Consider the following 27838-nt stretch of genomic DNA (forward strand, 5'->3'; position numbering starts at 1 on the left):
TCTAATGTCGTTTCCTAACGGGGCTATGTAATATTTAGAGACGTTGACTTTCTTCGCACCAGACACTTCGGAGTTACCGCTAATAATGGGTCCAAATGTATGCGCCTGTCCGAATACCATTCGCTACTTTTTCCTAGTGTGTAATACTTGGCTACAGAATAGTTGCCCCGCCCCTTTAGAATCTTGCACTTAATTACGTGACGTGAGGGATCAAATTGCAGTTCAGGGAAATAGTCGCCCCACGCTTCCCCTCACTTGTATTTCTCGCCCTGCCAGCAGAATTGTGCTACAGGCATTCGTGACTGCAGTGGTGTCTGCATCAAGTTGTTTCCCTTAATCGCAAGGTACAGATTGAACCTCTCTGATCCGGCTCCCTCGGGACCTGTCCGGTGGTCAGGAATGTATCAGCATTGCCAACACCTCCCCAGCTTGCTGGCCTCTTAGGAGACATTTTGGGGTCAGTTAGAGCCAAAAAACAGCCCAGAACCCTGAGAGCCAGGAGTGGGGGCTGGAAACCAACTTTATGGGACTGTGGGAAACTTGGCCATGCCCCTGCGAAGTGGCCATCTAGCTAACTCTCATCGTGCCGGACCATGGATGTTGCTGGCTCCGAGCGCCAGACTAGAGAGGTTCAGCTTGTATAAATGTCGTGCTGTGTTGAGGGTTGTTCACTGAATGTCCGTAAAGAGTGTTAACGTGACAGTCGCTTCCCCGAAAGGAAAAAGTGGAGACTGAGGGTCCCCTGCATGCCCAAGCGGCGCTTGCATCTGTTTGCTACCTAGATCCTTATCCTCATGGCATGCTTACCCCTGCACCTTTCACGTGCCAGGGCTCAGGTGTGCCTGTCTTCCCTTAACAGGTGCAAGCAAGCTGCGTCTGGATTGCCGTGCCTCCCTCTGTGTGCAGGGGGCTGGAAAGGAGGCTTTTGCCTTGGTTCTGCCATCTTGTGCAGCAGGACTACAGCCGACGAGCGGCCTCCCTTCTCGACAGCTTGCCTGCTGGCTTGCGAGCCCCTTCGGCTCCCTGCCTCCGGGAAGCAGTTCAGTCACCAAGTGCAACAGGCTGCAGCCTCTGTGTGTCTATCACTCCCCATTTCATTCTTCCTCCCGTCCCATTCCCCCACCTCCATTATGCAGCTGCTGGCTTGCACCCTCACTTGAGCACAGGGCCAGATTTGGCACAGATGAATCATGTAGAAGTTGCACCCACTCGACACATAGGCCTCTAGAAGAGCTCTGGGTGGCTCGAAAGCTCGTCTGCCTCCCCAGCACAAGCTAGTCCAATGGGAGAGATTCCCCCCGCCCCTCCTCTCACTTCTGATTGCGGCAGATGGCACTGTCTGCGGATGAGGAGTTGGCCAGTCTGTCTGTCGTCTTGATTGTGTAGCACCCAGGGCAAGCGCTGCGTCAACACCCCAGAGCCCCATGTTTACAGAGCAGGGGTGCCCCGGGCACCAGCAGGGCAAGCTTTCATGATGCTCCTCCCTTCAATATACTTGAGCCCTGGTGTGTTGGGATTCTCGCATAGAAATAAGACAGTTCAGTCACTGATCTCGTCACTTCCTCGTGTGTCAGGCTGCCAGCAGGGGGGCTAGTTACAATAAAATAGGGTGAAGCCTTAAGGGTCAACTTCCAAGAGGCCCTGTCCAGCTCCTTTTAGAGGCCACCAAACAGCTGCCCGTCACTGCTGGCTCTATTTAAGGTCTCGTCGTTTCTGCCCTGTTCTGTAGATCAGCCAGTACCATTTTCTCTCTGATTTGGGCCGCAGCTTGCTGAAGCGTGAGAGTAATAACCCTAAAGCACCTACACAAACAGCACTGTCCAAAATCCCGCTAATTAGCTCCGAGCCGGCAGCATTCCTAACTCCTCTTGTCCTGGATCCTGGCTCAGCTCCCAGTGCTCTTACTAGCACTGCAATGGAGCTTAGAGGCCTCGCACTGGATCGGAGCCTGGTGCACTAGGTGCTGTACAAACAGATAGATTTACAATCTGCAAAAAGTTAAAATGCAACAGGTCCCTGCAGCCAACGCCTGGGAGGAGGGGAAAGCGTGCCGAGAGCATGTGGCTGCGCAGACTCGCTCTGAGCCTCGCTTGATGATTACAAGCCTGCCAGTGCACAGCCTAGAAGAGGTTTATGGCATCGGCAATCCTCCGGTCTCATCGTGCCCCGTGCTGGAAAAGATGGCCGCCAGTGCCAAATTCTGCACCAGCCAGAGGGTGGGGAAAGGTGGGGGAGGTGGTTGCTTGAAACGTGCAACTGTCCAGCAGCCTGTGAAGCCCCATCTTACAGAGTCTTGGGGAAGCCTCCGGTATCCAGCCCAGTTTGGCGAAGAGCCCCAAGCTCTCACCGTACTTCTGGGGCCTTGAATCTAGTTTACCAAAGCTGAATGGCTAGAGGTTGCACCGAGTGTGCCTGTCCCTCTCCACTCCTACACACACACACACACGCTCTCCTTGGTTACTTCCTCATGGTCTGGCTCTTCCTATGTCTCACAAGATCTTCCCTTTTGGCAGTGATCTCCGCTTGATGGGGGAGGCAGGTAATTTAGGGGGTGTTTCTCCCTGTCAGCTCTTCCTCTTCCTTTATCTCTCGAGTAATCCGCTCGCTTGGATTGAAGAACGCCACAGAAGCAGCAAACCTGCTCTAGCCAGAAGGGTGGGAGCTGAAAAAATGCCTTACTAGTTGGTTTATTAGATGGTCTAATGCAGTGGTTCTTAACCTGAGGTGCACACCCCCCTGGGGAGGCGAGATGCCCTTTCTGGGGGTGCGAGATGTGCCAGATTTTTATGATCTATCTTAGGTTTAAAGAACTGACCTACTTCAACGTTTTTTAATAAGGGGAGCGAGAACATATGTGGAGAACCAAAGGGGTGCAGGCAGCAGTAAGGTTAAGAACCACTGGTCTAAAGGAATCCATGAAAGTTCCCCCTTTTGCACATTGTCCAGCTTGCAAACATTTGTGTGGCGCAAGGTGAAAAACAGCTGAAAGAGAGAGCCGCGGGGCGGGGGGGACGGAGTTTGCTGTTGGCAGTGCAAGCGTTCCTCTAGCTTGCAGTTCGAGGCCCTCGTGGTAATGAAGCTTGAAAATAGGTCAAATTTGCAGTAGGGTTACACTGGCGATCCAAGGAGCATGTCTGGCATAGGCACCTTTAGGGGTGTTTATAGGCAGGAAAATGTGATGAAGGGGGCAGTCTGGCTGTCCTGGTGACACTGGTCCGTTTGACTAATGCAGTCTGGTCTCGGCCGGCTCTCCCTTTTGTCCCCTTTTCTTAGGGAGACATGGGCTGAGCACGGGGCGTGGTCTCTCTCCTGCATGACCCCCAAACTCCTGAGCCTGCTTGTGGGGCAAACATCTCAAATCTCTACCCAAAGCCCACTCCTTGCTCAGGACTCGAGAATCCAGTTCGGGCCCACGGCTGACACGTGAAGGGTTGGGGGAGTAATTAACATGGCATCTGAGGTGGAAGAGGTTACATCCTTCACCTGTGGCACCAGCATAACCCTCCACGCCTGCCCCTTCATAGCCCTCCACGCCTGTCAGGTCGTGTCTCAGGCGCCTGTCACTCCTCCGGGCGGGATGCTGGTGGCTGTTTTCATGTGTACGGCACACACCCCTGGCGCTACAGGAAGGATCATGTGAGCAACAGAGAGAGATGGTGCCTGTAACTCAGCCCAGCTCCCCTGACTTCGTGAAGCTGCACTTGTTTATGCCGGCTCTTGGAGTCCCTCCTGCAAGTTGCAAATTGCTTTTCCTAGTAATGGGGGCAGGGGAGAGAAGTCGCTATTGGTTTATAGGACGGTTTATTTAAATGTCTGACAAGAAGTAACTGTAGTGGAATGGCTGGATGAGAGGAGGGGGAGAGTAGCCATCGGCCTCCACTGCCCTCCAGGACCTTCCTTTCAAGGGGACGCTAGTGCTAGGAAATCATCCGTTAATTCCTCCGGGGACTGTCCGCCAGTGTTTTATCAGGGAGCTGCAGCAGCTTAGCGCCGCTCTCGCTGTTGCGCTGGTAACTTGCACTTTTAATCCCTTTCATGTACAGCCACTCAGTCCCTAGGCTGCTGGGAGACGAGACCCATATTTACCAGGCTCTGAAAATACACTTTGCTGTGTTTCTTTATCAAAATACAGGACTATGTAGCACTTTAAAGACTAACAAGATGGTTTATTAGATGATGAGCTTTCGTGGGCCAGACCCACTTCCTCAGATCTGATCTGAGGCAGTGGGTCTGGCCCACGAAAGCTCATCATCTAATAAACCATCTTGTTAGTCTTTAAAGTGCTACATAGTCCTGTATTTTGTTTCAGCTGCACCAGACTAACATGGCTACATTTCTATCACTTTTCTTTATCAAGACATCCAAAGTCGTATCCTTCCTGGCTGGCTGTGCATGAGAGGAGTGGTCTGGTACCTTCCCTCTGCTCGGAAAGCTGTGGCCGCTAGCTGTGCATCGCAGAGCTGAGATGGAAGTGGCGTTCTTTCCCCTGGTTTCCTGTGAGTTCCCCAACAACCAAATTAATCTGCAATTTCTCTGGTGGCAGCAACCCACTTGTAGCCACATGTTTTGTCAGTGACATGGCCTGTGTCCACAGAAACTCTTCTGAAAACTTCCATCTTGCTTTGAGCAGTGTGGTATTGCCTTAAAGCAAGACCGATAAGATCTTTTTTAAGTGTTCGTAGGCTAATCAAACCTATGTAGGCCCATCTGTTTCTGCGAGTTCTCATTACATATCTGTAACCTTTGGATTACAAGCTGGTAAAACCAAATAATTTTGACAACTGAACAAGAAGATAGTTGCATCAAATGAGTTACCTTTGCAGTGTCTGTGGTTATTGCTTGTTAAATCATTAACTGTTGTGCTAGCAACATGTGCTGGCTGAATTGAGAAGCGGGTTGGTGTTTTTTGTGGGATGTGTGAGAAGCAGTTGTGTGTGGTGTCTGGACTGTCTTTATAGGGAAGGTTTTACTTTCCAAACCCCCCAACAAAGTAAGATTAAGCACAAAAACCCTTCCACGGAATAGCATTAACCTGCCTGATTAAAACGCTTTTGTCCATTTGGCTCCAAGCAAGGCACTTCTGAAAATGCCCCTAGGTTCCATTGCATCTTCAGATGCCTTTAGAAAAATCCAACGTTTGGGGGTACATGTAGTTTAACATTCACGGTGCTGATTTAGTGCTGTTAGTATCTCTTCGGGGCAGTGGTCTCTTGTTGGTTTGCAGAACAATCTCTGGAGGCCGGAGGCTTTGTCTACATTGTGCAGCTTGCAGCCACACTGTGAAAAGTTTCTCAGCGTAGCCACTGTTTCTTGGGTGTTCTGCTGACAAAAAACTTCCACCCCCAACGAATCCCTGGTCCTAACAGTGGAGTTGCAACTGCTGTGTCTAATTCCACAAATAGTATTAAAGGTTGAATGGAATTGTACACAGATTTGGCCTACCCGGTCGCCCCCAAGGTGTGATTACAAATCTAGAACAAATGTATTGGGGCTATTGATTATTACGTGGATTGATCATCTCCAAGGAATGCCAAGGGTACAGAAAGTGTGTGAGGAGTATCTGGGACTCAATCTCCTAGCCACGAGAGTTGGGGTGCTGCTAGAGGTGCCAAGGTATTGATTTCTTCTGGGTCTGTCAGATCCCCTGCCATCTCTCATTAGAGTGGCGCTGATAACCAGTGCTCTGGCTGCATTCCAGCCTCGCTAATTGCATTCTGCCTCCCCGTATTCATTCCCCTGCCATTTCTTCTCCATTTCCTATCCTGGATTTATGCTCCTGAGAGTCAATTGCATTTCGCGGTGGGTGAAGTAATCCGAATGCTTGTTTGTTGGGGGGGAGAGCAGCAGGGTTAATTTGTCAAAGTGTGGGCAGCCCTTTGAGATCCTCCGCTGAGAGATGCTAAAATAGGCGAAATAGAATTGTAGCAATGTGGGGACCTCAATAGGTCATCTCGTGGACCCCTGCACTGAGGCAGGGCTAAGTTATCTAGATCGTTCCTGACAGGTATTTGTTTAACCTGTTTTTTAAAACCTCCAGTGATGGAGATTCCACAACTTCCCCAAGGCACTTTGTTCTATTGCTTTGCCTAATGTTTAACCTAAATCTCCCTTGTTGCAATATGAGCCATTACATCTTGTCCTGTCCTCGGTGAACAGGGAGAACAGTTTATCCTCCTCTGCTTTAGAACATCCTTTTATCTCCTTGAAGACTTGAATCACGTCCCCCCTCAGGCTTGTCTCCACTTACCGGGAGATCTGTGCTGTGGAGATCAATTTCCCGGGGCTCGATTTAGCAGGTCTAGCAGGCACCCACTAAATGGACCGCTGATAGCATCCTCATCAACTCGGTACTCCACTGGGTCGTGAGGAGTAAGGAAAGTCGACAGGAGCGTTTCTCCCGTTGACCTCCCACGGGGGAGATACCACGGAAACTCAACCTAAGGTACATCGACTCTGGCTACACTATTCACGTGGCTGGAATTGAGCATCTTAGGTCGACTTTCTCCCTTAGTGTAGACCTGGCCTCAGTCTTCTCTACTCCAGTCTTAACAGTCCAGTTTTTTCAATCTTTCTTACAGCTCCTCTCAGCTTTGTATCGTCTGCAAGCCTTATAAGTGTACGTTCTGTACCAGCTTCAGTACGGACCTTTGCTATCCACTCTGAGTATGGTCGCTGCTGTTTATTATATGCTTGGTTATGTCCCTTCTTTTGAGATGACCACTTGTCCCATGGGGAGAGCTTTGCTTCCTTCTGCCATCAAGGAGGGTTTTTTGCATGTTTTACTTTTGGAAAATAAAATGTGTGTTTCTAGCTGGAATGGACCATGCGCAGCCTGCCTGCTCCGCATCTGAACAGAAGAGCAGGTAACTCGCCAGTCAGGAAAACCGTGCACTCGCTGGCTGCAGAGTCACTCAAAAGGCTGCTCAAGCTGTTGTCTTGGGAAATAAATGTGCCATTTCGGTGTATTAGACTAGCAGCAGGTGCATTTACACTTCCTTACACTGGAATTATAAGGGCTCCCAATCTGCCTGCTTCAGGGCCTACAGAAATCAGCGGAAAAAGCTTTGTAACGGTGCTGAAGTGGTGGCTGAAGTACAGATATCAAGCCATGTAATCTGTGCGCCTGCTGCTGCGATGGTATTATCTACCTATTGCCCCTGTGAATGGCTGCCTTCCTCTGCAATGTTAGGCACTGGCTCCCAATGAATCTGGCCCCGCTGTGCAGCGGTCTGTGGAGAATCTCACCACGTGGATCCCTTGTGCTTTCGTGGTAGCCGAGGACGGGAGGTTGGCGTAAACGGCCCCATGGTCTCCCCCTCTTATGGCAATTGCCGAATTCTTACGTTTCTAGGCCGGTAGAATGGAGGCCTTCCAGCCCCGTCAGTGAAACTGACCAGGCTCCACCTCCAGCGTGGATCGGAGCAAACTCCAGGGCAGCTGCCAGGATGAATATCCCATTGAATTAACAAAAAAAGTAAACGAAACAAAACTGTCGCCCACGCCCATGGCCGGTGGGGAAAGCAAAGGCGCCTCCGCCCTCGTGCAGAACCACCTGCTGTCGAACCTGGGCGGAGAGACTTCACCAGAGGAACAAGCCAAGAGATGGTTGAACCTGGTCATGGATCCAATTCCCTGATGTTCCTTACTCTGTCCATGATCCCGGGTAGTGATGGGCTAAACTGTGCCCGGCTCTCCAGCGTCTCCCCTCGTTTGAACCCGAGGCCTGTTCCTTCACTTTCTGTCGTCTTGAAGTAAGATTTTCGTGGGCAGGGAAGTGCTCCTGGAAGATCATCGCTGGGATCTTCAACGCCCGTGTCACCGAGCGAGATCGTTCCTACCAAGAGTGTTTGATGTCTGCGCAACTGCTGAGCGAGTAACGTGCAATGAATCGGGACGCCCACGTCAGAGCTTCCCGATCCACTGCGTGGTACTCCCTCAGTGGCAGAAGATCTGTGTGACCCAAATCAGCTCTGGAATAAGCCGGTGCCACTTCCAGAAGCATTACTGGGTGGGAGGTACACAGAGATGGGCCCAGCGGACAGGGAGCATTTGAAGAGGAGCCGGAGGGTTTTGCTGTGGCTGCTGAGCATTCGACGAAGTCTGCCGCCAGGCGCTTGCTCCTGGAATCTTGCACGTCGGGCTGGTGCCCGGGAGCTGCTGTCCTATAGGGATCCTCTGTCTAGAAGAGCATGTCTTTTAAATGAGCCGTGGCAGGTGTGGGGCTGCCGACCGCCTGTCCCCCTGATCAGGGGACTTTTGTATCTTCTCCTCGCTGGGGCTCAGTGGCCCATTTCACGGCGTGACCGTGATGACCTGCTTTTGTAAAGCCCTGAGAGAAGCATGGGCCTGGAAATGGCTGTTAAGCCTGGCTCGGCCCCTAAACTCTTCTCATGCGGCTTGAGTCCTGTTCTGTGCCTCAGTTTCCCTTCCCCTCTCTTTATCCGTCTAGGGCCACGTTTGTAAAGGTCTTGGGAGCAGGGCGCCTCATGGGGATTTTAACTGTTGGGAATTTGTGTAAACATGTAACTGCTTGAAATGGTAGTGGTTACAAGTTTGCACAGACGGGGGGGGGGGGAGAGGGGGCCAGGGGGAGCTGGTTTAAAATCGGCTCCCCCTGTAGTAGCTGGAGGGGCCATAGGAAGCTCAGTGGAGCTGGCCTACTTTTAAAACAGCTCCCCGTGTGTGCCTGCTCCCACCTACCCTCTCCCCTCTGCTGGCTCTGGGGAAGGCAGGCAGCAAGGGGGGGAGGTGGTGCTGTGGAGAGCTGGCTGAAAACACCTTTACAAATCTGCCCCCTTGTCTTGTCTCTTTGGGGCGTAAGGTCTTCAGCACAAGCACTGGCTGTCGGCCGCGCACAGAGCCTAGCGCCGGGCGGCAACGTGCAGCCGCGGAGCCCCATGCGGCTGCTTCACCCCCCCCCCCCCCCCCCAAGCCACGTGAGAGCCCTGGTGCCAAAGTGGGGTTGCCGCTAGGTAGCCAGCCAGGCCCTGTGGGGAGGAGGGACGGGGGGGTCTCTGCCAAGCACTGTCCCAGCATCCCCCATTGGCCGGGAACTGGGAGCTGTGGGGATGGTGCCACCGGAGCAGGCGCCGTGCAAACACAGGTGCCCTAAGGGGTCTTGGATATCCGGGAGCGGTGTGGGGTGCGCCAGGGCAGGTACATAGCCCGCCTTAGCCCTGCTATCCTGCCAACCGAGAGCTACGCAGGTAGGAGGCTGCACGCCAATCCCCAGCCTCTCCTGAATCCAGCACCCCATACCCCAGCCCCCCCCCAGAGCCAGCACCCCAGCCCTGAACCCCCTCTGAGAGCCTGTACCCCAAGCCCCAGTCCTGAACCCCCTCCCAGAGCCTGCACCTCAAGCCCCAGTCCTGAACCCCCTCCCAGAGCCTGCACCCCAAGCCCCAGTCCTGAACTCCCTCCCAGAGCCAGCGCCCCATGCCCCCTCCTGCACCCCCAGCCTGTCCCGCCGCCCTGGACCCTGCTGTCTCTGTGCGCAGGCGCAGGTCCTGTGATCTGGCTCTCGAAATATTTGGGTCACAGACCAAACCAGCGAGCTGGCCCTTTGAAAGGTCACAGACTCCTGCTCTAGCCAGGTGCAGCGCTGCTCTGAGCTCAGCCGGGGCTGTTGGCCATTCCCCGAATGCCACCACTGCCGCCTCTCCACCCCACAGCTGGCCTGCCCAGACGGGGCCGAGCGGCGGCCGGGAGCACGTCCATTCCTTGCTGCTTTCCTGTTTTTCTGGGGCAGCCAGGCCCTGGGCCTCGGGGGTGGACGGGACCCTACGCTACTGAGCCACTTTGGTGGGTGGCTGCTAACTCGGCGCTTCCCCACGGCTACAAGAGACTCCTCTCCAGCACCGGCTTGTGGGCTGGCGCTTTGCTCCCGCTCTGGCGCTTAGCCGTGGGGAGTGTCTGTCTGGGACAGGCAACCAGAAAGAGGGGTAGGCCGCCGCAGCCGGCATCCCCCTGGGGTTCCACCTGCAGCCCCGTCTGCCTCCCCCCCCCCATGCCTCTTGTGCACTGGGGCAAAGCCCCGCACCACCACCTCCTCCCCCTCCCTCCCAGCACTTTGGGAGCAATTCGATTCAATGGCTCCATGTCTGACTGGCGGTCAGTCCCAAGCAGAGAGCCCTAAGGGGGGTGTTAGGGCCGGTTTTGTTCAACGTCTTTATTCATGACCTGGCTGAGGGGATGGGTCGCACCCTCAGCATGTTGGCGGATGACACTAAGCTAGGGGGAGAGGTCGATACGCTGGGGGGCAGGGAGAGGGGCCAGAGTGACCTGGACACATTGGAGGATTGGGCCACAAGAAACCGGCTGAGGTTCAACAAGGACAAGTGCAGAGTCCTGCCCTTGGGACGGAAGAATCCCAAACATTGCTACAGGCTGGGGACCGACTGGGTAAGCAGCAGTTCTGCAGAAAAGGACCTGGGGGTTACAGTGGATGAGAAGCTGGAGATGAGTCAACAGGGCACCTTGTAGCCAAGAAGGCTAATGGCAGATTAGGGGGCATTGGAAGAGGCTGTTCTCAGTGGTGGCAGAACGAGGAGCAATGGGCTCACATTGCAGCGGGGGAGGTCTAGGCAGGATATTAGGAAAATCGATTTCCCGAGGCGGGTGGGAAGCGCCGGGATGGGTTCCCGGGGGGGTGGGGTGGAATCTCCATCCCTAGAGGTGTTTGTCCCGGTTTAACAACATCCTGGCTGGGCTGATTGAGTTGGGTTGGTCCTGCTTTGGGCAGGGGGCCGGACCTGATGCCTCTTGACATCTCTGCCGGCCCTGGGATTCTAGGATCCACACGCTCTGAAAGGGCCGGGTGGGGAGGCGTAGGAGACGCAGGCTGCGGTGCCCCAGCGGGGGTGAGCTACGTGTGGGAGCGGGCCGCCCGAGGGTCTCTAGCGCATTCACTCTTCCCCACACGAGGAGGGTAAGTCTCTAGAAAGCCAAGGATGCTGGGGGCTGTTGCTGCCTTTGCAGCGTGGCTGGTTGGTGGCCGGAAGCCACGGCTGCCGTGGGACAGATTCTGGGAGTCTGTCTTGCGCACCAGCCGTGCACGTTGTAGCTCACGTGCTCTGCCACCCTGCTGCGCTGGTTGGTCTTTACGGTGCCACCCGCCTCATTGTTCTCCCGTGGAGCCCGGCAGGCCAGAGCCGACTGGGGGCTGAGCTGTTTTCTCTCTCCCCTTCCCTGCTCCATTTCCAGTAGTCACCCTGAAAACGAAATCATGTTCGGATTCCAGTAAGCGGGGGGCTTGAGCAGCAGGCGAAGCTTTTCTGCAGTTGCTTAATTAATCCATAACGAGGCAGGAGCAGCCCCCCGGGCGTAGGGCCAAGCGAGGCCCCTGGGAAGGTCTCGGTCCCAGGACGGCTGCTGCATTGGGGCGGTTTATAAGATGAGGACGGTGGGGGGGGGGTTTCTGGGGGAAACGGTTTGACTTGGCCGGTGCAGGGCCCTGCTGCAGGGCCGGGCCCTGGGGATGAGCTGGCTGAGTTGGGTCAGAAAGCTCCTTTCCGAGCACGGGGGCTGGGTTCTTTCGGGGGCCGCCGTGCTGGCCCTGGCGGGGCTGCAGCCTGAGGCCGCCCGCTCGGACACGGGCAAATGGAAATTTCCTTCCCGTCCCCAAAGCCTTAGGAAAACATCGTAAATCCCCCGGGATGTTCCGCCGGCAGTTCAGAGATACGACGCCCATAAACCAGGCGCTTGCATGACCCGCTGCCAGCAGAGCCCCTTACGAGGAGGGGCAGTGCCAAGGCGCTCCCGTTTCGGGGGGAGGGGTCCAGGCCCTGGCTCCGGGCAGAGGCCGCCCCGTCTCAGCGCAAGGGCTGGTGTGAGCCGCAGCCCCCCAGTAGCACCCAGAGCCTCTGCCAGGGGGGCAGGCCCCGATGTTCCTGCTTCCCGCGGGGGCTGTCTCTGTCCCCCCGCCTTGCCTGGGGACCCGAGCAGCGAGAGGCAGGAGCCGGCCCTCTGCGTCGCCCCTGGGCGGGAGGGCAGTGTGGCTGCGGCTAGAGGAGGGAGGGCGAACAGGGCCCTGGCTGGGCCTGTGGAGACCCGGCTCAGATGAGCCCTGTGTAGGCAGGTCACTTGGTCTACCGTGCGCACCAGCTCCCTGGCTGCAGGAGCAGGAGCGGGGTCCCCGCCCTCCCGGGGGGCTGGAGGCTAAAATCTGTGGAGGGTGGGGCGGTGCGGTGGGGATGGGGGCCGGAGACGTACAAGGAGCCTGTTTCTCGGGCAGGATTCGGCCTCGGCCCCCCCAGGGGGAGGTGGAGCGGCCCCCCAGCTGAAGAGGGCTTTCCGCGATTCCCGGCTGGCGTGGTGGCCGGCTCCTAGTGAAGACCTGCCTGCCTGCCGCCTCGTCCCCCTGCCACCGGGGCACTGCCAGGCCAATTGCCATGGTCCCCTCCGCCAGCCAGGGAGCTACCCCAACCTCCGCCTCACCACTAGCTCCCTTCAGGCACTTCGGCGGGACCCTCGCTGACACCCCCTATATTCTGGCTTCCTTCCTCTCGCCACACGATGCAGCTGCCTCTGGGGCGGCAAGAGCCGTCCGAGCGGCCGCCGCGCGTTTCTGGGCCGAACCCTTTTCCTCTTGGAAAAACGTCTCCGGAGGCAGGAGGGCGGGCGGCTTCGGCTTTTGTGGCCGGGCGGTTCCGCTCCCTGCGCGCGGGCGGTAATAAGTAACTCGCGAGGCTCCTCGCTTTGTGTGGGACTCGCTGGGGGGCTCGGTGAACCGGGGAGCCTGCCGAACACGCCAGCTGGTTTTCACTTTGATCTGGCGCGCCGGGCGGTTCTGTGGCCCCACCTGGTGATTTATCTATCGCTTTGCTAGCAGCTGCTTCAGCTGGGGGCCCCGCTGCGGGCGCGGCGCTGCCCTAGCCCTGGGAGAGCGGGACCGAGCGCTGTCTGCTTCGTGCCAACAGCTCTTCCCGTGGGCACAACGCAAGGCCTGGCAGAGGGCATGGAAAGCAGCGTGGGTGTGAGCAGCGTTCCCTGTAGGCCGTGCGCGATGCGGATGCCACCCGGCTGCTGAGCAAAACGCCCGCAGCGAAGTTTTGTTTCTCCCGGGGGTGGCACATTCACACCTGCCTCGGGCCACGGGAAAAATTTATTCTGCAGGTGGATGGAAAAAAGTCTTCACGTGGATGAAGAGGAGAAGGGGCAACATTGGCGCGAGGCCCGGCCGGGCTGTGATCCTCTGTTCCCAGGGTTTCCACGGAGCTGCGAGCACAAGCCCTCGTTGCATGGGAAAATCCTTGCGTCCAGCCCCCAGCGGTGTGCACTTCCCATTGCGCCCGCTGGACTGGGGCTGAGCAAAGCATGAAGAAAGGGGAAAGGGAGGAGGACTGGCCCAGGGCTCAGAGCGGGAGCTGTTTCTGGCTCTGCAACTGACTGCCTATGTAGTCCTGGTCATGTCACTTACTCTCTTTGCCGCGCTGACCCTGTCTGTGGCATACCCTCTTACTAACTCCCTCTGTCTTGTCTAATTGGGTTATAAGCCCTGCAAGACAGAGCACCTACCACAGCAGGGCCCTGCCTGTATCTCCCTGTACCCTGGGTAGCTGCTGGGGGGACCTGTGGTGCTCCTGCCATCTATCAGCTGGGGGGGGCCGAGCAGACGCTCAGCTGGCATGAGGACCAAGAGGGAGAGGAGAGAGCGGGAGGTGCCATTCATTCCCTCCTAACCCACTGCCTCCTCTGGTGAGGGGGAGAGGCCCCCCCCCCCAATCCAGCCAAAGGAAGAAGAGATCCACAGAGATCCTGGTGTGGGACGATGTGGGTTTTGGGGGGTAATAGGGCATGGAAGGGCACCCAGAGCCCATGGGATGGGGGGAGAATGGGGGACTCTGGTGGGGGGAGGGGGGGAGAAAGGGGGACGCAAACAGCTGCTGGGGTGTGGCAGAAAGTGCCTGGAGCAGAGGAAGGAAGCCCCTTGGGGGGGTGTTCAGATCGCCCGTGGGGCTTGCGGCCCCTCCGAACGGAGAACGGCGCCTCCAACAGGCGCCAGGCCGTGCAGGGGGCTTCTCTCTCCCTCCCCGTGGAGCAGCCCCCACGCCAAGGTCGAGGGCGCTTTGCTTGAGGCCCATCCCCGTCTTCTCCCGGTGACCCGAGTACCCCCTGGGCTCCCTGCCGCGCGTTTCGGGGGCGAGAGGCTCTTTCCCTTCTCCCCGGCCGGCCGTGCTGTGCCCCCCGCGGGCGCACGGGCCCTGGGAGCGGGAGCCAGCGCAGGTGTGCGAAAGGCACGTTCCGCCCCGCGCGTCAGCCCCATTGTCCCGCCAAGCGGCGCTGACGCGGGTTGTACTCTGCACTTCACACGGAGGGACGCGGCTCCTCCAGCTTGGCAGAAAAACGCAGCAAATCCTTGAACCATAGAACGGGTGAGATAAGTGGCTTTCCTACTCCCGGGAGCCGCAGGGCCCGCCCCGCGGATTTTATGGCATTTTTTTTTAACAATGTAAATCCATTCCAACTTTTTTTTTTTTTTTTTTTGCAAAGCCTCCCAGATGCCGTGTCTCCGTGCAGGTCAAGCAGGGAAGCGTTCCAATATTTCCATGCGCTAGATAAGCTATTCCTCAAGGTGCGGTGTGATCACTGCGGCCCGGGTCCTGCAGGCGTCAGGTCGCTGCGGCTCCCAGAACAGAGCACTCGCAGTAAGTACCTCCGTGCAGCGAAGGCATTTGAACCCCCCTCCCCGAATTTCTGCCTTCCAGCCCCTTTTCGCTGGCGTGGAGCAGAGGTCCCTGCTGGCACCTCGCCCGTGTCTCTTCCCTCTGGGAGGCACTAATGGGTAATGGGAAGAGCACGCGCCTGGCTTTGGGAGCGGGCTGTCCCTGGAGGAGGGAAGCGCAGCGTTAGTGGCGGGATGGCTCTGAATTGCGCGCGCTGCTGGGCGGTGTCAGTTGCGGGGTGCATCCAGCCAAGCTCTGCCTGTTCCCCTCGCAGCCCCCTCATGTCAGACCTGGAGTTCGGCCGCATGTCCATCAAGGAGGTGGAAATGGAGGGGAAGTACAAGCCGCCGCAGCCCCACTGGTACGAGCTGTATGTCCAGCCCTGCGTGGCCGAGCTCCTCGGCTCGGCGCTGTTCATCTTCATCGGGTGCGCCTCGGTGATCGAGAACGTGGACGGCACCGGGAGGCTGCAGCCCGCCCTGGCGCACGGCTTGGCACTCGGGCTCATCATCGCCATTCTGGGGAACATCAGGTGAGAGAGCGGGGGGGACTCGGCAGCGGGGGGCTCCGGCAGCAGGGGGCCGAGCAGGTTGCAGGGATCTGTAACGGGTGGGTGTCTGAAAGCCACAGGTGCCTGGCCCCGGCGGGAACGCACGCCACGGCCGCTCTGCTGCTATGGGGGAGCTGGAGCGAGGCTGCTCTCTGGGTTCCTCCTGCCGCGTTTGTGTTTGGGGCCGGTCGACAGATTTGCGGCGTGCTTGCGCTGAAGTCTTTGCAATCCAGAGAGGCAATGGGACAGATTTTGAAAGGCATGGAAGTGCCCAGCTGGGGCCAAATATTTAAAGCGCAGGGAAGGGGAAACTGAGGCACAGCATGGGGACCAATTTGCCTGAGTGGCATAGTCAGGTCTCCTGATTCCCAGCCCAGGGCCTCTCTCGGAGTGTTGCAAAGAGAGGTGATTGTTGTCATCCCCGTTTAAAATCGGGAGTGGAGCCCCAACGAGATGGGGAGACAAATCTGCTCTGGACGGCGACTCTAAAGCAGACCGTGGGGAGTTCCACATCTGTTCTCTCTCAGCCAGCCCAGATCAGACACGCTCAGCAGACCAGCCAGAAGGATCTGCCCCCTTCATGGCCTGTCTTGCACACTCAGCCTGTGCTCGGAGGCTCACACATGGTCGGCAGGAGTCCTAGACAGGGGAGGGGCAGGTGGAAATAAAGTCTGCACGTCCCGGTGGACTTGGCTGTTCTGCTGATGATGCGTGAGCTGGAACAGAATCCAGCTCCCACTCTCTCGGCTGCTGGGGCTCAGCAAGGCGAACGGGAGAGAGATGGGGCTTGTTTGGGGCGGAGGCAGGGGGTGCTCGGAGTCCACAAGGGACAGGTCTATTGAGCAAGGAGGTCCCGTTTTTTTACCATCACTGTCGGAGCCACTTTAAGTCTTCTTAGCTGGGCCACGGACTTGCTGTGGGAAGCAACAGAATCTGCATCCTCTGACTCCTGGGTCCTTGCTCTCACCTCTCGGGGTGCCACCTCCCAGCCTCCAAACACGACTTTCTGTGGCTCAGTTTCATGTGCTTGCCCTGCCCCTGCCTCACTTAAAGGCCCCGGGCCAGCTCAGAGTCTCTCCCTGGATTGTAACAGAGCAAAGCCCAGTGGTGCCAGGGGCTTTCCCAGTGCGCTGGCGAGGACGGAGACGTCACACAGATGAGCGATCAGCTCTGGGGAGGAACGAGCAGCTGGAGGGGAGGGAGCCCAGATCTGCTTTTGGGTCACTCTTCTCCAGGGGTCCCAAGCAACGGCAGGGAGACACGGACCAGCGCTGCCGTCTCGGAAGAGGATGCTCTGCAAACGCTCCCCCGGGAGCTCGTTAGGGGCTGACGAAGCCGGGAGTTTGTGGGCGAAGCAGTGGACATCTGCAGTCTCCCAGCGCTGGAATGAGGCGCGGGTCGTTCCGTGAATGGTGCCGCGAGAGCAGCGTTCTGAACTCGCTTGGGGTTAGACGTGCAGTCCCCGGAGGGGCCAAAGAAGCTGCAAAACCAAGTTTTTGACTTTTGACGGACTGCCTGTTGCTCAGAGTTCTCCGTGCGTCGGTTGCTGTGCGCACAGCGTGTGTGTAGACACGTGGTGAGACCCCCGGTCCCATTCGCCTTTGCTGACAATGCACCTACTATAAAGAGGAAACACAGCAACGATGCTCACGTTTCATGCCTCGCGCTAGATGGGACGCGGCACTTGGGTGGCGAAATGATCCACTGAGACGCACACGAGGTGGGTCCCCGATGAACCACAGGGCTGGCTGGAATGCTAAATGGCAGGAGTAGACTGGCCGCGGGTCTCCGTTTGCGACCTAAGTGGAAAGCCTCTCGCCCCTCTTGCAGAGACAGGGCGTAAGTCGCTCCCTGGATCATTGTAAGTAAAGCCGGGCAAGTCCTGTTAAGTCACCACCTCCCTCCTTGGCCGGGCAAGGTTGGGCCTTCCAGGGTATCCTCTGGTGCGTCGTTCTGCCGTAGGGCCCTCCACCCTGCAGCCTAATGGACCTCACTGGTCGGCATGGCTGAATTTCATCCACCTCTCTTAACGGGCCCCTCTTACAGTTGCTGGTGAATTCACCACGTACTGTGTGAGTCAGTCATAGGCTACAAATACAAACCTCGCCCCTTGCCTCGTGGACAGGGCGCTGGACAAGCCCTTTGAGTCCTAGTCCCGCCTCAGCCAATGGTCTGCTGGGAGAACTTGGGTAAGGCCAGTACCCACTCCTTGCCTCAGTTTCCCCATCTGTAAAATAGGGCAAATGATCCTGATTCCCGTGGTAAAGTGCTTTGAGCTCCACTGATGGGACGCATTAGAGAAGAACTAGATGCTACGGTTGTGATTAGGTCCAGGATTGGGCCCCATCATTTGCATAGGTCAGCCCCACACTGAGACTACCGCTGGAATTGGCACATTGCCACGGTGCAAAGCGTTGGAATTTCCCCGTGAACTGAATGCGTTCTATGCTGGTTCGGTCAATTAAACCCTAGCAACTCCGTCACGTCTTTCATTAAAGCCGAATAATCAGAAATAATCACAATTCCTAAACCCTCTTGCTCATTAGCTTTGAGTTCAAGTTCTTATCGGGATTTATTGGTTATGAAGCTAGTTGACGAAGGAGCGTTCCTCCCCACCCCCCTCCCGTAATCTGTTCTCATTAAAAAGTATTTGCATTTGCCTTTCACTGGTGCTTCTAGAGACCAGAGACTTTAGGTCCTAATCCTGCATGTGGGATCCATGCGTGTGGGCCTGCTAGTTCATTCCAGGATGCGCGGTCTTGAGCACGGGGCCGTATCCGCGCCGAGCCCATTGCAGGATGTGGGCCAGAGAGCCGGGGGCTTTGCCTGGGAGCATCTCTCGGGCGTCGCCTCCGTGGGACAGGCACGGAGCGTTTCGCTGGGCGCCACGCCCGACCGGCCAGGGCGTCTGCCCTCTTCCTGCTTCGCACCAGAGAGAAACGCTTCCAAAGGGGGGGGAGAGCAAACGAGGCCCCATCTTAGCAGCAGCCGCCGACATAGGAAGCCTTGTGAGCCCCGGTGGGGCTGGGCTTCTGCTTGGGGCACCACGGAGGAGAGTGAGGTTTGGATCTCGGCCGGAGCGAGTGCCAGCGAGGACTCAGGGCTGCGGGGCCTGTGCAGAATCCTTGCTCCTGCTGGGCCGTTCTTCCGGCTGGTGCTGCCAGGAGAGAGCAGCAAAGTAGCAGGCAGGGGGATCCGTCTGTAGGCCATGGTCTTGCACAGCCTGGGGCCAGTGGTTGGAGATCCAGGGGGGTCTTTCCCGGCTCTGATTCTCTGGGGCGGGGTGTCGAGGGGATCGCCACTTCTGGCTCCGTATGGAATCCCGCCCCCTTGCTGCGACGCCTGAGAGCCCCCAGGCCAGCGCGGCTGGGGGGCAATCGGGGTCTGTCTGAGACACAAATCGACTCTCGTCCCCCCGCCCCCCTCGTGCCAGTAACACTTTGTGCTACCAGCGCATGACCCACCCCTAACCTGGCTGCCCCCTTTCCCTCTACCCTTCACTGGTGGGAGTCTTGGGGCTCTCTCTCTGTTAGGGTTACCAGATGGTTTAACAAAAAATACCAAACACCTCCCTCCCACCACAAAAAAAAGGGGGGGGAATTATGTTGGGGGGGGGGAAGAGGGAGACCAAAGTTTTTTTTAAAAAAAGGGGGGTGCTGCACCTTTAAATGACCCTGCACTCCTCTCTCCCCCACCCCTACCAGATGCGGCAGGGGGAAATTGTCCCCACCAGGCTTCCGTCCGAGGGAAACAGGAGATACCAGACGTTTCACATGTCGATATTTTCTGGTTTTTTTTTACCGAACAGGGGACCCGAATACCGAACTGTCCGGGCGAAAACCAGACACCTGGCAACCCTGCTCTGAGGGAGCTCGGGGGAGCAGGGATGGGCCTTTTCGGTTGGGAAAGGGCCCTGCACGCGCGGGGCAGGCTCAGCAAAGCCCCAGCACTAATGACAATTACCAGCCGTTGCCTTGTTCAGTTCTCTGGTTGTGGGATTTGTGCCCGGGCATCCAATAGCCCCCCACCCCCAGGTGGAGGGAAGCTGCTTTGGGCCCAGCTCCCCGAGTTCCTTGAGCACCTCCCTGAACATCAGTTGCTCTCCGGACGGGTCCTCGCACGGCGGCTCACAGCTAGCCGAGCCTCCATTGCTTCCTGGTGCCTGCAGTGTGTTTCTCTCCGGGCTGCTGGCTGCTGAGCACTTGGGCGACCGCCCAGGAGAGATTCACGTGCCACCCAGCTGGTTAGCAAAGTGCCCACAGCCGGCAGCGTGTGTTTCTACTGGTGGTGCACATCCACACATGCCTCGGTGCACAGAACAAAAATTATTCTGCACGTGGATGGACAAAAATGAGAGGGAACGCTGCTGCTGGCCTAGGCGCCCCGAGGGGGTGGGGTTATCTCTGCGTAACCCCCACGAAGAGAGAGGGGATCATGGTCCCCTTCAAGTGCTTGGCCCACAACGGAGATTACTGAGTCTGCTCGCACCACCAGTCGTTGGCTCGGGCTCAGGGAGTGGAAGCTCCCAGACCCAGGCCCTGCCGTGGGCTCAGTCCTACGGGGCGGCTTGCGCTGAGCAAGTCCCTCGGTCAGAAGGGCGAATACGGGGAAAGACAGCCTGCTGCCAGGCTCGGCCTGGGGGTAGCACGCGGCCGCTTCGGGCCGCCCGGCTGGAAGGGGCGTCCTGGCCTGGGGCCTTCGGGATGCCACTGGCTCCACGCCTGCATCCTCAGCCCCTCCCCGCAGGAACCCGCGGGCTGCGTCCTGGGGTGGTTGCTCCCCTGGGGGGAGGCAGCGGCCCCTCCGCGCAGAGAGGCCGGGAGGCGCGAGGCCGGGCGCTCCTGGCAAACGCTCCCCGTTCCTGGCGCTGCAAAGGGAACCGGGCTGCTGTGATACCAGAGCCTGGGGCAGGCACGTGGGGGGCCGCGCCGGCCGTTTCCTTGGTGCTGAGACCGTTCTGGCCGTCCAGCGCGGCGGCGGGGAGGGCCCTGCTGGTCGGAGTTGCGGGGGCCCTGTGCCGTGCTGCCCGCCGGCTCTCCGCAGCTCCAGGGCCAGGGCGGTTGGGGGCGCTACCCTGGGGTGGGGAGGGGGGAAGGGCCAGCTGCCACGTTGCAGGGAGGAATGGGGGGAAAAGAGGTTGGGACTCGTGGCAGCGGCTGCCCCAGCCGAGCCGCCTAACACCTCTCTCCTCTTGATTCCAGCGGCGGCCATTTTAACCCAGCCGTCTCCTTGGCGGCCTGCCTGGTCGGTGGGCTGCACATGGTGATGCTCATCCCGTACTGGCTCTCCCAGCTGTGCGGTGGGCTGATCGGGGCCGGCCTGGCCAAGGTATGGGCATCAGGTCTCTCTCTCTTGCTAAAGGGTTGATTTCCTGGAGTGCTGGGCTCCCCTCCGGGCGGAGCTGGGGTCTGGGAGGGGGCAGGTCATAGTGCGGGGTGCGCTGTGTCACAGTCCGTCCTGCGCCGGGAGCCAGAACCCGGCAGCTGAGGGAGCAGGTGGGAAAGGCGGGGGAGAGGGTGGTCTCCGAGCCTCGTTACTTCCGGAAGTGCCATTGTGCCGCGAGGCTGAACGGGCACGGCGAGGTGCAGCCGCTCCCGGACGGATGCAGAGTCCGGCTGGCACGTGCAGCTGTGGCTCCCGATCCTCCGCGCCCAGCTCAGCGTACGGCACTCGGCATGCCGCTGCCCCACCCCTCGCTGCGGAGGTTTGCCTGGGACACGCCCGTTACCCAGGGCGCTGGGAATCTGCATGAACCAACATTCGGGGCAGCCGTTCTGCAAGGGCTGGATTGTTATTTGGTTCAATGCAGACGAAGGCAAATTGCTCCATCTCCACCTCCGCCCTTTGCAACGACCTTTCCCGGTCTATATCGCCCCGCCGCAGCACTTGACAGCAATAGCACGGTGCCGGGGGCAGGCTGCAAGCAATTAAGCTGATACCGGAGGTTAATTTCTTTACCGCTTTGCGAGGGGAGCTGGTGGTGGCTAATCCACTTGTAATTATCTGCTGGCAAAAAGCCTTCACTAATGAGTGAACATTCGCGGGAGACTCAGGTTGACTTTCAGAAAGAAAGTGATGAGATTAGCGCCTCCTGGCCCAGAGCTTCTGTCTGCTTACCCCAGCCTGGCTGGGACCCCAGAGCCACGGCATGGCCGTTGGGAGCCGTATCAATTCCTTGGCGCTCTCTTGCAGGTGATGACAGACAATGAGAGATACATAAATGCCACTGGAGCGGCCTTCACGAGCATCACTGATGACGAGCAAATCCCCTCCGCCCTGACGGGGGAGATTGTCATGACCATGTTCCTGGTCCTGGCCGTCTGCATGGGAGCCATCAACGAAAAGACCAGCAGCCCTCTGGCACCTTTCTGCATTGGTTTCACTGTCACCGCCGACATCCTGGCCGGGTTAGTCGACAACAGCCTCTCCGTGTTCCCTGTCGCCGCCCCCCCCCCTTGGGGAAAGACAGCTGCCTGGCATTCCTGTTGTATGGCTGGGGCAATGAGCCTTGGGGCTGGATTTCGTTGTGGGGCTGGATGAGGTAGTGGGGCTGGATTTCGTTTCTAAAGCAGTGTCGACACGGGGCAGGTTTGGCGGCATAAGTTCTGTCGACAGGCAAACGTCGCCAAAAGGGAAAACTGATTTTTCTGCCGCCCATTGGCGACATTTCATGGCCATATTGCGAGCACCCTATTGACAGAGCAAAGCATTGTGGGGAAGCATCCCACAGGGCAGTGCGGTGGGAAGGCAGAGCTGATCCCTGCGCTTCTTGGGATTCCCTCGTAGCTCTGTGAGATCTCCGTGGTAGGGAGTGTCAAAGCAGCATGGTCGTCTCTCCAGACCTCCCCCAGCAGCACCAGCCGCCCGCCTGCCGCTGGGTTCCTAGCTGGGCAGAACAGGAGCATCCCAATGATTTGCTCTTTGTTTGTTCCCCAAAGGGAGCAGCTCCCTCAGCTGTCAGATACTTCCCAGAGCTTTGAAAGGGGAGGGGCGCAGGCCTGCTGGGCAGCAGAGATCACAGAACATTGAGCAGAGCCAGCAGAACAGGCACTGAGGGATACTGACGGAAGCCACTTCTCTCGACAGAGCAAACAGCAGAGTCCACACTGGCTCTTTGTCACCAATAAAGGAAGGGGAAAGGACAAAAGTCTCCCACAGGACTAGAAGTTTTTTCCCACCAAAACTGGGTGTTTTTCCCGACAAAAGTCGCATTGCTGTGTAAACGCGCGTGCTGTTTTGAAATGCGCCAGTGTAGACGTGCTCTGGCAGGCAGCGAGCAGTAATTGGAGTCGTCCCAACAGAAAGTCCAAGGACAAGTGGGCTGGGGAAACTAAACTTCCCTGTTAGAAGGGAGTAGGAGCAGGATGGGGGCACACTGGGATGCACAGTGGGGTGGAAGCTTGCTCGGTTCTGCCCCGTGCTGTGGAGGCTCCATAGAAATGCAGAGGACTTTCGTTTCCAGTGTCTGATGTTCTACGGGGGAGACTCTCTGGGCTGTGTCATGCAGGAGGCCAGAGGGGAAGGCTCATTGCGGCCCTTTCTGGCCTTTATGTCTGAGTCACTCGGGCTGGTTTCAACCCGGTGCGATTTGTGGTGGGAGGAATGTTGGCCACCCTGGGTCAGAGCCCAAAGACGGCGTCAGCAAAGGCCTGTCAGTGGGCGTCAGACCCGTCAGATGCTTGAAACCAGACCAAGTTTTTCAATCAAAGCTGTTGTGGGCGGATAAACAAGAAAGGCCCCTGGACAAGGGCTGTAATAAGAAGCCTTAAGGCCGGAGAACCAGGCTCACTTGAGTCATTTTTCACAGCACGTTCTGGCTGTTAGAAGAAACTGCCCGGCTTGGCCTCGGTGTGCACCGAGCTTTCAAGTGAGCGGCTGTTGACTTGCCGGTGTCGCTGGCATCAGATAACAAGAGCCGGGCTTACGAAGAGGCTGTTTATTTAAGGGAGGGCCCCCTCTAGTGGGGTTTCAAACTCTTATTTAAACACTGCCCACGCGTCCAGTGCCAATGTTTATCTGCAGCACGCTGGGACCGACACCCAGTAACGAGCCTTGAGCTGAAAGCCCCAGCTGCCAGCCAGCCCCCCGCTGAAACGGAAAGCCGGCGCTGTGATTTCCGTCCCGGGACGCATCTGGCTTCCCTAGACTGCCTGTGCGTGTTACCCACCCGATAAGGGGCTCCCGCGCTGGCAGCGAAGGCGGGCGTCCGCGCGGGTAGGGTCGCCGCGAGATGAGTTTTACAGGGGTCCCCAGAGTGGTGCGGATGACTCCAGGCCGCCATCCGCGGGGCATCGCTGGAGAGATGGTTCCTTTCTCGTAACCCTGTGGCCTAGGCGTTCTGCAGGGTGCGTTGTGCGACGGCTCCTTTGCTTTCTCTTCCAGAGGCGCTATATCTGGGGCGTGCATGAACCCTGCCAGAGCGTTTGGGCCCGCGTTGGTCGCCAACTACTGGGACTACCACTGGGTGTACTGGGTGGGGCCCATGGTAGCCAGCCTGCTAGCTGGTGTCTTGATACGGTAGGTGACGGGACACTGGCTAGGGTGGGAAGGGGCTGTGTAAGCAGAGGGAAAGCTCTGTGTGAAGAGGGCCTGGGGATTAGTGTGGATGAGAAGCTGGATCTGAGCCAACAGGGCGCCCTGGTAGCCAAGAAGGCTAATGGCACATTGAGGGGCATTAGGAGGAGCATTTCAGGTGGATCTAGGGAAGTGATTATTCCCTTTTATTTGGCACTGGTGAGGCCACTTCTGGATTACTGTGTCCAATTCTGGTGCCCCCATTACAGAAAGGACGTGGGCGCATTGGAGAGGGTCCAGCGGAGGGCGACCAAAATGCTGCGGGGGCTGGAGCATATGACCTACGAGGAGAGGCTGAGGGATTTGGGTTTGTTCAGTCTGCAGAAGAGAGGAGTGAGGGGGGATTTGAGAGCAGCCTTCAACTTCTGCAGGGGGGTTCCAGAGAGGCTGTTCTCAGTGGGGGCAAAACGAGGAGCAATGGGCTCAAGTTGCAGTGGGGGAGGTCTAGGTTGGAGAGTAGGAAAAACAATTTCCCTAGGCGGGTGGGGAAGCGCTGGGATGGTTCCCTAGGGAGGGGTGGAGTCTCCATTCCTAGGGGTGTTCACGTCCTGGCTTGACCAAGCCCTGGCTGGGCTGATTGAGTTGGGTTGGTCCTGCTCTGGACAGGGGGCTGGACTCGGTGCCTCCTGAGGTCTCTGCCGGCCCTGGGAGTCTCTGATTCCACGTGTCCTGTGGAGGTCTGGGGGCTCTCCTGGCCAGTTGGTTGATCCCCAACCCAGGTGTGGGGGAACGACCAGTGACCCACGGTAGCGGCTCCAGAGGCCCTTCCTAATCCCCTCTGCCTCCCAGCCCCCGCCCCTCGGGCCTGCACTAGAAACAGGGACTCCTGAGTCTCCGGCGAGCCTGGCTTGCCGGGGGCATCGACTGGTTGACGTCCCTCCCCGGGTGACGCCGGGTTTACTCCTGTGCCTCCGACCTTCTGATTCGTGGGAGCAGATTCCCTCCGGCAAAGTTCCCTCATCAAAACGAATCAGCCAGAAAAGCTTCAGCCGCATCCTAGCCAGCCGCGGGGGCGCTGCGCCCTCTGCCAATCCCCACGTGCTGTGTGGGGCGCCCCCCGGCAACGGCAGCCCCTTCGCTGGTTAGCGCCCACGCCCCAGTGAGACAGGGGGTCTAAAATCCTCTGCATGCACCTGGAGTCCCCGTGGCAAGACGGATTCTAGAGGTTTAGACAGGTGGGGAACCGAAGGCCCAGGGGCCGGAGGCGGCCCTCGGCTTGCCTGGATCCAGCCCCTGAGGCTCAGGGATCCCCCCCATGCTGGCCCCCACCATTATTCTCCCGTGGGGCTGGTTGGGGGTGGGTTTTTTTTTCCCCACCCTCTGGCCCATTGGTCTGTCTTCCCCTCCTGCAAGGCGGTAGCCGACGTGGTTTGGGACGGGCGGGTCGTGGTTTCTTTGCCCCATGCAGCCCTGCACTGGTCCCCCTGCTGCAGACACTCATCTCGCTCTGTGTTGCCCCTGCAGACTCTTGATTGGCGACCGGAAAATCCGCCTGCTCCTGAAGTGAGGCGTGGGAGGGGACTGCCTGCTGGACACGCTTGCGGATCGGAGACTGGCTCTGCTTGGCCCTGGGGGAGAAACTCTGCTTCACCGCACGCCCACGCCTCCTGCTCGCTCTGGCCGCGGGGCGCTGCTCCGGGCTCCGAGCCTGCCCGTTGGTTTCCCCCGCGAGCTGGTCTTGGCCGGATGAGCCCACCTGAAGCTGCAGCTCCTGTGAAACTAGCACCTGCTGCGCTGAGATGAAAGGACAGGCAGGGGCGGGCTGCTGTGAGCACGGGCCTTGTGTGTCTGCCCTGGGGCTGCGCCTCTTGTCACGGCCCTGATGGGAGCCAGATGCCGGAGCCGCTGTCCCGGGGGTTCCCATCCCGCCCGGAGAGGCGCTGAAACGGGCAGGAAGGGCTGGCGAGCAGTGAAGCAGCCGGGCTGGTTCTCACCTCGGGGTGCCAATGCGCTTGCTGTGCCAGCCACCAGGGGAAATTCGCTTCTGTTACTTTACTGCTCTGGAGAGAGGAGCACCCGTCCCTGTGTGCTTCCGGCCCCAGTGCGTTCCCGGCCCAGTGCACCCGGTGCTGCTGGGGGAAGCGCACTCCTGCTGGGTCCCAGGGCCCCATCCCGTGCGCTGGATCTCTCGCCGTCTCCCCTGCTCCCCGGGGCTGGCTGACGTCTCCGCCGGTTGCCAGACGCCGTGGTGCGGAGCCTGCCCTAAGCCTAATAAGGTGAATAAAAGCCGCGTTGCACAGAAATGCCTGTGGAATGTGCGTCATAAGTCACCAGCGCCGACGCTGATTGATTTCTGAATTCTTGAGAAAAAAACAAAACAGAAAAAAACGTCCAAACAGCTGGGCCAGAATGTAAATTCACACAAGCGTGGCCAGGCACTTCCCAGCACCGGGCGGCTGAGTGAGGTCACGGCCCCACAGGATGCCCCGGCCCTGCCCCCTGCCCCACCGGGCGGCTGAGTGAGGTCACGGCCCCACAGGATGCCCCGGCCCTGCGCCCTGCCCCACCGGGCGGCTGCCCGCGTTCTCCACCTCACTTCACAAGCACTTTGTCTCCTGTTTCCGACTCTCTCTCTTTTTTTTCCAGCCTCCCCAGGCCATCTCCTCCTCCTCGGCCCTCCGCAAAGCCCCGCGGCGCTAAAGCCTGCGGCTCTTTCCCCAGAACGGTCAGTTCCTTTCCCAGCACGTTGCTCTCCCTGCGCCTGCAGCCAGCTCTGGCCTGATCTCCCCTCTGCCCCGTGGTCCTGGCGGGATTGTGCAGGACTCGCCCCTCGCCCTAGCTCCCCGGTGGGCGCAGCGACGGGCCAGCAGAGGACAAAAGCAGAACCCACGTGTCTGTGCACTCAGGGCCCTTGGCTGGCCTTGGCTGACGTCTCCTCACGAAGAGCGTTTGCTTCGGTTTACAGACCGTTCTGGTGGTTGTCACTGTAAATACACAGAACAGTTTGCAGGAGCTGGGTAGCAGGTCACAAGCTGCCTCTGCCAGAGGCCTCTTCACTGAATGAAGCCAGGGACGAGGAGACGGCAAAGAAGAAGGTGCGAAGGCTTAGCCAGGGCGGCAGGGAAAAGGCGCTTTCATGCAGGAAAGCCTGAATTCTCCCCCTCCCCCCCAGCCACGCTTGCGTCCTGCTGGGTTTGCGTGGTTTGCAGAGCCGTGCACAGAGATTTAAATCAGAACTGTGCACTAAGTGGGGACTTTCCGCGTGAGGCAAGAGAGTGTCGTCTGCAGCTCCAAGAACACCCGGTTCTCACTTATCTAGGCCTTGTGTCTGCAAACAGCCCTCCTGTCGATTCTGGGTACTCAGGAAGTCTCGTCACTTCTCTGTGCGGGCCACCCTCTGGCACGGAGATTGGTTAGAGTTAAACAGCCCCGCTAGCGACGTGCCCTGTGTGATCGCACATAGTGGGAGGTGGAGCTGGCAGGGCCACCTAGACTTAAAGCTGCTTGATGCATCCCGTTACCAGACCCCGTTGTCAGTTGCTTATAACTTTGCCAGACCTGAATGGTGTGAAAATTCCCACGTTGGGCGCCTGTCGCAGGCTGCCAAACTCGGGAACTGTCATGGCTCCTTCCCCACTCTAGCACGATAAATGCAGAAGTGGGGGCCAGAAAAAGTACCCCAAAACCTTATCTACCAGGCTTTGGTATAAAACTCCCCCCCAAAGTCTTAACAACCTAGATTTTGGGAATAAAACACCACTGCTGCCACCCAAACATTAATAAAGCAACCGGGGAGAGACTACTTGGGAAATCTCACCCTAAAATACAAACCAGGACACACAAATTAACCAATACCAGGTTGTTAAAAAGAAAAGAGAAAGAACTTTTATTATCACCACAGTATTCCTGTTGCAAGCATAATGACTAGATGGAACAGTAGCAAAATAATATACTTGTGGAGGAGAAATTTACCATGGGCCAGGAATTTAGTTACAAAGGAGAGCAAAAGCCATTTTTAAATGCACAGACCAGATCCTATTTCCCAAACCATAAAACAATAAAACCTAACAGATTTGTCTAAACTTTATCCTACTTACAGACTGTGAAGCGT

The 27838-nt window shown here is 57.9% G+C and overlaps 1 protein-coding gene across 1 annotated transcript; it reads left to right on the forward strand.

The window, feature by feature from the left end:
- Positions 1-13930: 13930 nt before the first annotated feature.
- Positions 13931-27801, forward strand: AQP8 (aquaporin 8). Its single transcript, XM_075899912.2, has 7 exons — positions 13931-14372; positions 14491-14645; positions 14938-15195; positions 20415-20541; positions 21406-21620; positions 23596-23730; positions 25252-27801. The coding sequence occupies exons 3-7, from the start codon at positions 14945-14947 to the stop codon at positions 25292-25294; spliced, it is 771 nt and encodes a 256-aa protein (XP_075756027.1). The 5' UTR covers positions 13931-14372; positions 14491-14645; positions 14938-14944; the 3' UTR covers positions 25295-27801.
- The last annotated feature ends 37 nt before the right edge of the window (positions 27802-27838 follow it).

This window comes from Pelodiscus sinensis, chromosome 15, assembly GCF_052426305.1.
Source record: "Pelodiscus sinensis isolate ZL-2025 chromosome 15, ASM5242630v1, whole genome shotgun sequence".
Taxonomy (NCBI): domain Eukaryota; kingdom Metazoa; phylum Chordata; order Testudines; family Trionychidae; genus Pelodiscus; species Pelodiscus sinensis.

Coding starts and splice junctions, on each gene's coding strand:
- AQP8 (XM_075899912.2), top strand. CDS start 14,945: ATGTCAGACCTGGAGTTCGGCCGCATGTCCATCAAGGAGGTGGAAATG. Junction 15,196..20,414: donor GCCATTCTGGGGAACATCAG/GTGAGAGAGCGG, acceptor TCTTGATTCCAG/CGGCGGCCATTTTAACCCAG. Junction 21,621..23,595: donor ACCGCCGACATCCTGGCCGG/GTTAGTCGACAA, acceptor TTTCTCTTCCAG/AGGCGCTATATCTGGGGCGT.